The sequence below is a fragment of the Podarcis vaucheri genome, assembly GCF_965113315.1.
Source record: "Podarcis vaucheri genome assembly, chromosome: 6".
In the NCBI taxonomy this organism is placed as follows: Eukaryota; Metazoa; Chordata; class Lepidosauria; order Squamata; family Lacertidae; genus Podarcis; species Podarcis vaucheri.
In genome coordinates this window covers 10,195,357-10,207,836 of record NC_138764.1, presented here as the reverse complement: position 1 = coordinate 10,207,836, position 12,480 = coordinate 10,195,357, and the positions used below count along the sequence as shown (strand labels likewise).

General features: G+C 44.4%; 1 protein-coding gene across 2 annotated transcripts in view; it reads right to left on the bottom strand.

Moving 5' to 3' along the window:
* RALGPS2 (Ral GEF with PH domain and SH3 binding motif 2) overlaps nt 1-12,480 on the bottom strand; it is a 99,727-nt gene that overhangs the window by 51,766 nt on the left and 35,481 nt on the right. For both annotated transcript variants that reach the window (XM_082229081.1, XM_082229082.1), the window contains exons 6-8: nt 7,653-7,742; nt 6,958-7,050; nt 4,279-4,405 (exon numbers count right to left, since the gene is read on the bottom strand). In XM_082229081.1, coding sequence (XP_082085207.1) covers nt 4,279-4,405; nt 6,958-7,050; nt 7,653-7,742 — 310 coding nt within the window. The remainder of the gene's footprint in view (nt 1-4,278; nt 4,406-6,957; nt 7,051-7,652; nt 7,743-12,480) is intronic.

Here is a 12,480-nt window from a genome sequence, read left to right as displayed (position 1 = left end):
ACTCTGTTTAAGCTATAACTGGTAACTGGACAGGCTACAGTGGGGACCTTCCTTCCTATAATCTCTTAATAAATGCTCTGTCTGCCATAAAATCATTAGATAGTACTGGATTTGGTACTTTAGGGCAGTGTTTCCCAACCTTTTTTGGGCAAAGGCACACTTGTTTCATGAAAAAAATCTCGAGGCACACCACCATTACAGCCCCGTGACGTCAGCGCGCAGCGTCACGCCAGGAGGGACATGAATTGCTAGCAAATTACATAATCACCTCCTTGAGGGCTGGCTCATCTTCTCTGAAGGCAGAACCCCATTAATTAACAGCACAGACTCACACCATAGCCAAGACGAGGGGGGAAAACCTCAGTCATGCACAGTCATGCACATGTGGGGGCTAAATGAGGACGAAGACCGGGCAGAGAGCAGGGTTCAAATCACCCCACCTGGCCAGGACAATCCCTGGGTGCTCCCTTGGGCCACTCGCCTTACCCACCTCGCAGGGCTGTTGTTGCGAGGATAACACGGGGAGAACCACGCGCGCCCCCGGGAGCTCCTTGGAGGAGAAAGCGGGCGATGAATGCAATGCACAAAATATATGAGAGGCGACCAGGTTTTGCAGGTGAGGGGCCCCCGCCAGCCTCCGCTTCCAACACCCGGCGCAACGATGCCGAAGTTTCCCCCCGGGCTCGGCTCGGGGAGCAGCGCTGCTCCCCCCCGGCTCCCCTTCGCCCTCCTGGCTCTCTCTGCCGCCCACTGGGGACACCCCTCACCTGCCAAGTCCGGAGCGCCGGTGGAAGTTGCATGCATGCATGCAGGGCGCCGCGTTGCCATTGCATTGCACTGCACTCCATGCAACGCCTGCACGCATGCATTGCCTTGCACGCCCGCCAAGGGGTCTCCCCGCGGTCCGATGCGTCCCCTCCGGCGCGGATGCAGCATTGCAAAAATAAAACCCCCCCGACGCAGCCCTACCTGGGGGGCAGCCTCCGCCGCTCCGCCTCCGCGGGGATCCCCGGGCTCCATCCTGCCGCCCGATCTCCGCGGGGGTGCAGGTAGGCTGCGCGGGGTCTGCGCGGAAGAGCCCCTGCCTGTCCGGCCGCCGCCGCTGCGCTCATTCCATGGCCGGGAGAAGAGCGCTTCAAACAAAACGCCCGGCCCGCCAGGCCACGCTGGGAAACGTAGTCTGCGCACCCCGCGCGGGCGCGGAGCCCAAGGGCGAGGGGACTACGGATCCCAGCAGCCCCCGCGCCGGGGACGGAGAGGGAGAGGCCGGGTGCAGGGATGGAGGGACGGGTGGGCGAGTGAGTGAGTGGCAGCCGCCAAGCCTTGGCCGAGAGCCAGGAAGGGCCTCCCCGGAGGAGGGAGGCACAGAGCGGGAACCCCAGGGGTCATCTAGTGACAGCGCCCCAATCGAAAATTTGACTTAAAAAAAAAAACTTTCAAATTTTTTAATTTTTCCCGCGGCACACCAGGCAACATCTCGCGGCACACTAGTGTGCCGCGGAACAGTGGTTGGGAAACACTGGTTTAGGGGTTGCCAAAATGACTGGGAAGTGGTTCTTATTCATTTAATTCCTTCGTGTTAGGGAAACACTTGCAACAGCTGCTTTTTCCCTCCACAACAGAGAGTAGACAAGAAGGCGCTGGACTGGAGAGAGGTCTGGAGATCACAGCCTATTAATCTGAATTTTTGAAGCTTGAACAGTTACAGGTTACTGAAAAGGCCAAAATGTATCTGAACTACATTTTTAAAACTTGCGTGTTCTCCCCTCATTAAACCTTACTTCCAGCAATCAGGAGCAGCAGCAAAGTATTTCAAGCAGCCAGATGAATGTGGATTTTGTTTTTGCATTATTTTGACAGTGCCACATACCATTCTGAGTTTTTAGAAACTAGTTTTAAAAACAGCAGCTGGGTTGTCAAGAGCACAGTGTGAAATACCCTCAGTAATTTCCGCTTGGTTCAACTCTGAAAACCTCATTCTATTTTAAAAACTTAAATCTCTTTTTAGAATACATTACTATTAAACATTTGGCTAAAAGTTATTCCAATAAGCTCATGTGAGTGGTTGACAGATACTGCTCATATTCCTAAAACTGTATCTACAAGCATGCAAAATGACTGTATATTATGATTTTTTAAGAACTGTTTTAATGAAACAGCTCAAGACCCTAGCTATACTCAACTTCAAAACTTCTGGTTCACTTCTTCGAATTAAAGATGAAGGAACGTACCCAAATGGCTTCTTGAATGGGACTTTTCAACCATAGTACTCTCACCTCAGTTCCATAAAATAACTTGTCTGCTCACCAGAAATAAGAACCCCTGCCCTTCTGATATGACTAGCACAAAACATTCAGCACTACAAAGAGAAATATACTTCTCCACGGATAATTTGGGGGGAGGCAAAAAGGGGTGGTTTTTCTGTTTGTGCAAGGACATGAGCAAAAGAAACCCATCCAAGGAAGGGTCAGTGCTTATCAAAGACCTTGACACCCTAACAAGTGAAACCAATATTGGTGAGCCAAGACCCCAGTAGCATCTCAAGTGGCATTCCATAAAGTATAATGGGCTGCCCCCAGAAGGAGAAAGCCAGCATGGAAACATGCACGCTGCATGCACAGAGTAACTGTCCACTTGCACACGGTCCCCCTCTTTAGATACTGACCAATGCAAGAAATATGAAAGTTGCCAGATTACTACAAAATTAACATTCAGCGGGCGACTACACAGCAAGAAGATGTAAAAGTATGTAGTACTTTCATATTAAAATATTATTTGCCCCAAGAAAAAACATGCACATTAAGCACTAAATAAAAATGCAGCATTTTAGAAGTGAAATTATTTTTCTTTGTTATAACAGCGTCTTGATTTTCAGCTGTGCTGCCTTATGGTTTATGAGCAAAACAGGATGAGAAAGCAATACATGGAGTGATTTTTGTTGGGTTCTAAATCAATGTTGTATTTTTCTCTGTTCTAAAGGATATGCATATGGAACAAAGCATATGGTGATAAAAAAATGGGTGCAATCCAATAATGACGACCAGTTCATGCATTTGAGTTCTCTTCCCTTTCCTCCCCTGCAGTTACTTAAGCCCCGCCACAATCTGGGGCTTGGGGACCTTCTCTGCGCACAAAGCTGCAGGGAAGGGAAGGAAACAAATCTTGTCCAATTGTGTGACACTGAATCATACGCAGTATCAGTAAGACTGGACAAACTTCCTGTATGCCGGAGCTTTGTAAGAGCATCTCATGCTACACTGAGGTAACTGTCAATGAATTTAAACATTAAAAAACTCCCCTCCTGCTCTGTTCTATGCTCTTAACAAACAGGAAGCCACAAATGTGGCTGCCAAGGTAAACTAGATGCAATTCCAACAAAATGAGGCACAGCCCCCAATCCAAAGAAATAATTGTATTCTGCATGGTTGTTTTTTTAAAAGAAGGAACAGCCAGCATTTCCCCTATTCAGTAACATAGCAATGTGGACAGACAAGCCTCTGCTAGATCAATAATGCTGCCACAACCACAAATCTTTAAGATGAGAAGAGACTTTAAAATCCCTTGGTCATATTCACATCCCTCTCACATCTGTATATGCCTTCCTTGACAGCTGGATTTAGCCCCTCCACTGTGACCTCAGGAGGGTTCTTCTCTCTTCTCCTGGCTGTGCTCTTTGAAACAGAGTATACTTGAAAAGCCATTAAAAATGCTGCCCCCATCATTTCCCCCCACCCTTTTCCCTATGGTTGGTGGAAGGAAGGAAGGAAGGAAGGAAGGAAGGAAGGAAGGAAGGAAGGAAGGAGTTGGCCTAATGTAGGGTCCATACAGGCAGGGGCGTCCGAAGTGGGGGGTGGGCTGCCCCGGGTGCCACTCAGGGGTGTGTGTGAAAAGATGGCCCCTGCCTCCCCCCCAGCTGTAGAGCGGCCGAGGGCACGTGCAGTCAGTATGGATGCCACGCATGCGCACTCCGTACGGGATGCCGCACATGCACAGTCTGTACAGGATGCCGCTTGCGCAGCAGCCCGTATGGACGCCATGCGAGAGGCAGCCCGTACGGACTGCGAATGTGCGGCATCCCGTACGGAGTGCGCATGTGTGGAAGCCCATACAACCGTCGCACATGCGCAGTCTGTACAGATGTAGCGCATGCCATCACCGGGCGGTTTGCCCCGCCCCTTGGGATCCCACCCCAGGTGCTGGAGAGGGTTCCTCCTCCACTGCAAACAGGTACTAATATTTTTATGATACCAGTAAACAAAGTTAAAACGTTCATCTTACCTAAATAAGGAATGCAAGGAGTCATCTTCAAGCTGTTTATATAGTTTCTAAGTCTCTTATAATTTTCTTCTTTACTCATTACATATTCTAGCTTCTCAAAAGTAGTTTTGTCCTTTCGGCTCAGTAGCTTTAAGGAGAGGGGAAGAACCAAAATATAGTTATTAGGAAACCAATGGCTCCCCCCCCAACAAGTTAACAAGTATTTTGTAATATGCATAAGGAAATACTGTACTGAAAAGTTACAACTGTTTTATCATCTACAATTTGAAAGCATTTTAATTGTGAAAAGTTCTGAGCCGTGCTATACTGTATAGTACTATAGTAGTTTGATGACGCAGGATTAGTACTTTGACAAAACAGGGTTTCTTTTAAGTCTATATAGTAGCCAGAGGTGGGGGAAAGAATGTTTTGTGCCTTCAGCTAATTGAATTAATTAAAGGATTAATTATCAAGTCTCAGTATGAATTGCTCTAAGCAGCTAACAATATAGTCAAAGCAGTGTTAATTAAAAAAAAACCCATCAGAAAATAGATGCATTTGTAAACTGATATATTGTTGAGCTATCATAGCAGAACTTCATAGATGGCTAGTAAAAACTAACACCACCAAGTCCAGTCACAATTTGTGGGCCTATGGTACAAAAATAATTTTTGGAACAACTAGGTGGTTCAATTTACAGAGTGGTATTAATGTCTGATATTAGAAGGGAAACTGTCAGCAGGACAAGGAAGAAAAAAGTATTTGACAACCCCCCCCCCTCTGACAGCACTCATTCTCCAGAGGCTTGGGCGAACCCACCAGAGCAGATTTAGGAAGACATGGACCATGGGTGGGCAAACTAAGGCCCGGGGGCCGGATCTGGCCCAATCACCTTCTAAATCTGGCCCACAGATGGTCCGGGAATCAGCATGCTTTTACATGAGTAGAATGTGTCCTTTTATTTAAAATGCATCTCTGGGTTATTTGTGGAGCATAGGAATTCATCCCCCCCAAAAAAAAATATAGTCTGGCCCCCCACAAGGTCTGAGGGACAGTGGACCGGCCCCTTGCTGAAAAAGTTTGCTGACCCTTGACATGGACGATGCTGAAAAGTGGAGATGGAAGATTGTCAGAAATGCTTTCCCTCTCCTGCAAGTGGGCAGTACCACTGGGCGTCACCCAATAATATTACCGTTTCAAACCATCCTGAAAGCACAAACTGCTGTAGCAAGGGGTAGACTCCATGAGAGTGAAAGAGTGTCACACACACACACACACACCTCAAAAAGAATTCTTATGTCGTACACACAGCCACTGAGTCAGTTATAGTTCTCACCTGGGGTGATAAATGAATGTTTACAGAAGGATGCCAAATTACAGAATGGTTGAATGAGTATTAACAGAAGGGGCACTGAATCACTCGTTAGGAGTCTCTTTAACAGAGAACCAAAACAGACAAACACGAAGGAAGGGCGTTGATAATATAAGCTTTCTGAGAGAGCAGAACATCTGTGCTTTCAGATCAGACCGTCAGCAATAGGTGAAGATGAACGGTCACTCATAAGGATAGACTTCAAAGGGAACTGAAGGGATTTAGGTAAGTTTATATTATGTGCAACACCAGGGCGCCAACTTGAATAAAATATTGTGGGGGCCCAGGTAAGCCTCACCCCACATAATCGACCATATGATGCCATGCGTGCGCGCGCACACACATAGCATTTGAATGGGAATGCCCATCAACTTTGTGGAGGCCCAGCCCCCTCAAATATTTTATTGTGGGGGAGGCCAAAGTCTCAACAGCCCCTAGGAGTTGGCTCCTATGGTGCCACAAGTACCCTATGTGAAATCAACTACAGGCAGGCCTCATTTATGCGGGGGTTGCATTCCAAGGCCCCACACACATGTGGGTATAATTGAAACCCCCTTAAAAAGCCTACAGACACCCTGTTCCGCCCCGCCCCCATCATGCTCTTTTAGTGACATTTCAGTGACGTCTTTATGACATTTCCAGGTCCCTTCCAGATTTGGTATAATTCCTGTATACACAGTTGCACACATACTGGACACCTGTAAACGGGGAGCTGCCTGTAAACAACCTCTCTTGGTATGCCCCATGGAGGACCTTACCGTCTGCAAATAACGATATCCTAAAGATTCCGGGCCCCAGAGAGATCAGACTGGCCTCGACCAGAGCCAGGGCCTTTTTGGCCGTGGCCCCGGCCTGGTAGAATGCTCTCTCACAAGAGACTAGGGCCCTGCAGGATTTGACATCTTTCTGCAGGGCCTGCAAGACGGAGCTGTTCCGCCAGGCCTTTGGTCTGGGTTCAGTCTGACTCATTTTCTCCTTGTATAACAACAAGCACAAAGGAGGTTCCCAGCCTGCTCACAGGTGCTTATACTATCAGTGGAAACAGTTGGTAACTGCCTTCAATTTTAACCTGAAAGATTGCCACTTGTCCAGTTTTAATTTTAACTTGTTTGAATTAATTGTGGGATGTATCTTAATTTATTGATCGCTTGTTTTTATGCATTGTCTTACTTGTATGATGTTTGGCGCTCTGAGACCGGCTTTGGTTGAGAAGGGTGGGATATAAATAACATTTTATTATTATTATTATTATTATTATTATTATTATTAATCATTCCGCTTCCACTGCACATATCCCTAACTCAGTGTCAACACCCGAGTTCACTCACCGCCCAAGTTTTGGTCAACCTGAAGATGGGGGCACTTTGTAATCCAGACACCACAGCCATAAGAGCATGTAGATTATTCAACTCATAGAGTTTCTGAGAACAGAACAAAACAGAAGTTTAATGTCTAGTACTTTAATGTATTGAGTTTGCCACAATTTAAATTATCAGCCTATTTTACAAAATAGCATCATGAACAAAAAACTGAAAAACGGGGGGAAATTATACCTCTCCAAATAATTATGATAAAGGTGTAATTGAAAAGCATACCTTCATGACTATGACCTAATAGATAAGCTTTGTGTGTGACCCTGGTCTGAAATAGACTAAACACTGGCCAATAAACCATAGTTAAGTCACCAATCCAAACACCCATGGGCAGTGATGTAGCATTCCTGAGTTAGTCATATACTAGCCACTGGATGGAAAATAATCATTTATCTGCATCATGTCCCAGAAAGTATTCATGCCACACCATACCCCAAACAAATTAACTAGCAATATTGCACTTAACACCTTTTGATTGCTCTTCAAAATATAATCAGGAATCATCATCATTAAATATTGTTTGAATATTCCAGGTTAGAGTTCATATAACTAACAAGGCCACACATTTCCTCTAGTCATATGTTAATGGAGCCAAGCGTACCTAGGTCTCTATCAACCCTGATAAAGGCTCCAGAACAAAAGTTTCTTACCTTAGCTGTTTTAATATAGTGGCTCAGAACTTCAGCTCGTATTTTTAATGTCTGTGCATGAAGAATCTCTCTAACTACCCAAAAACTTACCTAAAAAAAAAGAAAGTGGTAATAATGCATATAAAAACAGAAAATAAAAAGTAATATTGTTAGACTGGGGATTTTGGCATTCTCATGTGTTTTCACATTATGAAAATTAATTTTCATTAGCAGCCTAATTAGTTACCAGAAACATGCAAATTCATTCACTACTATGAGCATTTCTAAAGTTTTGCTGTTTAATCTAATTATATTAACAGGCTATATTTAACAAGAATAGCATAGTGAACCTACTAAGAAGATAAAATGTGTAACATGTATACATAGTACTAATACTCAAAAATATTAACTACTATAACTAATTCAAACTTACTACTACCATACCATGAAATTGATATTATATCAATTTCAACCCCTGTACAAATTTCAGTTTCAATAAATGCCTCCCCAAATGCCTGTCATCAACAATGGTAGGAAAGCTGCTCTTTGCATTATGAAATAGCAGTTGTGTTGGGTGTGACCGATTCTGCTCAGGACTGTGGCAGGAGCAAAGGGCTATCCCCACTCTGCTGTGCTGCCTACAACGAACAGATGGCCTATCCTTATTCACCATACATAACCTAGCTACATATACAGTGGTACCTCGCAAGACGAATGCCTCGCAAGACGAAAAACGCGCAAGACGAAAGAGTTTTCCGTTTTTTGAGTCGTTCCGCAAGACGAATTTCCCTATGGGCTTGCTTCGCAAGACGAAACGTCTTGCGAGTTCTTGCAAGTTTGTTTCCTTTTTCTTAAAGCCGCTAAGCCGTTAATAGCCGCTAAGCCGTTAATAGCCGCTAATAGCCATGCTTCGCAAGACGAAAAAACCGCAAGACGAAGAGACTCGCGGAACGGATTAATTTCATCTTGCGAGGCACCACTGTAATAGATTAAATAAAGTAGTAAGTATTATTAATCAGTAGGCTATATTATATAAATCAGTAGGCTGACAAGGCTACACTGAATGTACAGGTAATATACCTCTGTAAACTGAAAATGATCCCAAGCTGTGAATACTGATCCATTCCTCCCCCCTTTCCCTTGTTTTGTTTTACTTTTATTTTTATTGTTAGCTATATAAACACAACACCCCCAATTCAATAAAGCGGTGCTTTTTTCGAGGGGGCAGGGGTACGCATGCCCCTAAACATTTTGTGAATCTGTTTGGTCTCATTGGGGGGGGGCAGTATTTCAATATGAGTACCCCTACACATTTTTTTTTAGAATAAAGCACTGCAATAAAGTATTGCTATTAATAATAAAAATGGCACAAAGGCAAACTATATGGTGAGCATCACATCTAATTTGGCATTGACTTTTAGCCTTTACTGCAGGCACTGTGATCACTGCAGATGGAGACAGCAGTCACAAAATTAAAAGATGCCTGCTTCTTGGGAGAAAAGCAATGACAAACCTAGACAGCATCTTAAAAAAAGCAGAGACACCACCTTGCCAACAAAGGTCCGCATAGTTAAAGCTATGGTTTTGCCAGTAGTGATGTATGGAAGTGAGAGCTGGACCGTAAAGAAGGCTGATCGCCGAAGAATTGATGCTTTGAATTATGGTGCTGGAGGAGACTCTTGAGAGTCCCACGGACTGCAAGATGATCAAACCTATCCATTCTGAAGGAAATCAGCCCTGAGTGCTCACTGGAAGGACAGATCCTGAAGCTGAGGCTCCAAGACTTTGGCCACCTCACGAGAAGAGAAGACTCCCTGGAAAAGACCCTGATGTTGGGAAAGATGGAGGGCACAAGGAGAAGGGGACGACAGAGGGCGAGATGGTTGGACAGTGTTCCAAACTGCGGAAGGCAGTGGAAGACAGGAGTGCCTGGTATGCTCTGGTCCATGGGGTCACAAAGAGTCATACACGACTAAACAACTTACATACGGAGCAACCCTGCTCAATTTCTGTCAGCAGAATCATAGGGGGCAACACAGCCCACCCTAAGCAGTCCACACTTATCTAATTAGTAAAAGAATTGTATCTCCCGGTTACTCAAGCAGAACTATGGTCTGCACTTGGGATACTGCCCTGATTAGGTGTTGACCGTCACCTTTCCCCCCTAGGACTGTCCAATCAGTCTGTGAAAGGAAACTTGTATTTTTTTTATGTGCAGTGACAACCACACATAAAACTATTATTTTGGAGTACAGTGATACCTCGGGTTAAGAACTTAATTCGTTCTGGAGGTCCATTCTTAACCTGAAACTGTTCTTAAGCTAATGGGGCCTCCCGCTGTTGCCACATGGCCGGAGCACGATTTCTGTTCTTATCCTGAAGCAAAGTTCTTAACCTGAAGCACTATTTCTGGGTTAGCGGAGTGTGTAACCTGAAGCGTATGTAACCTGAAGCATATGTAACCCGAGGTACCACGGTACTCCTTCCATCCAGCCTAATCCTCAGTCCAATCACCTTTCATCTCGGGTATCCCCTACCCTGGAAACCAAATATTTAATTATCTTCCACCATGAAACAACACTGTTCTGTCTTCCTCAATCCAGCTGTTCTATGGTTCCGTCTGTTCCACCCAGCCAGCCAATAGTTCAGCCTGCTGCTAGACCTCCATGGGATACTTCAAGACCGGCTGCTCCACCTTTAAATAGCCTGTTTCCATGCTTTCTCCCCATTGTGTAATTATGTCTTTCTTGTGTTTGTTATTTTCCACAGCTGGAATTAGGAATCTTGAGGGAATACGATCCCTTGAGAAAAATTCTCTATTCCAGCAACATATGAGATGAGTTCTATGGAACCCAGGTTACTTGTTTGGGAACCACAAAGCATTGACCTAAATTGTGACAAATGAAGCTTGGTGGGCCTTTGGGGCTCCCACTACATTGCTGGGCTATCTATGAATATCCTGGAAAATATTTTGTTATCTACAGTGTTTTTCAACCTTTTTTGGGCAAAGGCACACTTGTTTCATGAAAAAAATCACGAGGCACACCACCACTGTGTGCGGAGAGGGAGATGTCACAACCCCGCTGCTCTCTATGGGGAATCGGATGAGAGCGGACCGCCTGTCCGCTCTCATCCGATCCCATCCGATCTGATCCCCACCCAGGACGGATGGAAAATAGGGTGGACACAGTCCGGCGCCCGCCTAGTGGGCGAAAATTTGACATTTTTTAAATAAAAAAAATCTTTGAATTTTTCAATTTTTCCCACGGCACACCAGGCAACATCTCGCGGCACACTAGTGTGCCACGGAACAGTGGTTGAAAAACACTGATCTAGAACACCAGATCCCCCTGGAACCGCCCCTTAACTCTGCTGATTCCGGATTCCTAATATCACTCCCCTGGAATAACATCCTCCAGCCCTGTAATGCTCCGACTCATTATGTATAAGCAAACAAGTTAAGTATATGCCATTGGTCCAGGAAACATATGTAGCCTGTGCAAATGAGCTAACTCACTGCATTGGGCAATTTTACGCTGCAAAGCCATTTTACTTTCTGACTGCCATTTTGACTTTGTACCTAAATGGACCATTTTTATTGACATCAAAATTGGGATTTGGTAGCTCTTGCTATTCACCTTGTTAGTTAAGTACAGTGCAATATCCTCCATAGCATGCTATCACCCTAGAGCAAAGATTAAAAAAAATAAATCATGCCCCTGTATGTTATATGCATCCTACATTTATTTGAAAACTTCACTGTGCAATATGGCATGAAAACTGAGAGGAACCAAATAAATGCTGCTGCCCATAATGCCGAATAGTAGTTATACGACAGAATTCAAATTGTATACAAAAATCAAACAGCACCTAGCACAGCTGCTGTAAACAAGACCTGCTGCCTCCCTCCCTTGGAAACGACTTGCTTGCCCTGTTATATGTTAGTCCCCACTAATACGTATTACTTATTATCATTATCATTTATTAAATTTGTATACCACCCTTCATCCACAGATCTCAATTTGCAACATAAAAATTCAAGATAGAAAACACAAAATACAGAATAATAACAAGAACGAAAGCAAACCAATTACCCCCACCCCCCGTCAAAACTTCCTCTGTGTGCACCTGTTTTTCAGAGGTAAGGTATACTCTGCTTCAGTGCATGTACGTCATGAAAATATTCTGTAATAAAAAGTTTAATCCGTTCGTCTCTGAAACTTCCTCATATAGTCACTGCATGCAGCCCCTCAGGAGCCATCCAGGAAGGCAAGGAGCCCCCTCTTGAGGGTCCAGGCGGACAGATCTCCAGAACACTAGTCCATCTCTCCAAGGTTTTAAAACAATGTCTATGCGGCCACAGAATCCAACCATAGCTGTTAAGTAAGCAACCTGTTCTTTCTGTAAAAAGGTGTGAATTCCACTTGAATATACAGCAATTGCTAATGCGTAAAATCATTTATTTTCTACTTTTTGTTCACTTTTTTTCTACTGGAATCACTCTCCTTCCAAGACTATTTCTGAATATAAACAGTACAATGAATACCATCTTCCAATTTTCTTCCACTCTTCCGAAAAGTGTAACAGTATTCACATTTGGCAAGGATGGTAGTAGTAAATGGCTTACAGATGGCTTTTAGTAAGAGCATTCTGAATTTTAAAACTAGCAGGGGTATTGTGCAGTAGACTGTAGTATGTCAAGAGGGTTCTAGTATTTCCATGGCTAATTAGTTAACTACTTTCACATCTGTAGAAGCTGTGCTAAAGTGCATGAGTAACCTCTAAACTCAGATTTTGAAGTAGGGGAAGTAGGTGATGCAAATTGCAGTTTCTACATATATTGTACCTT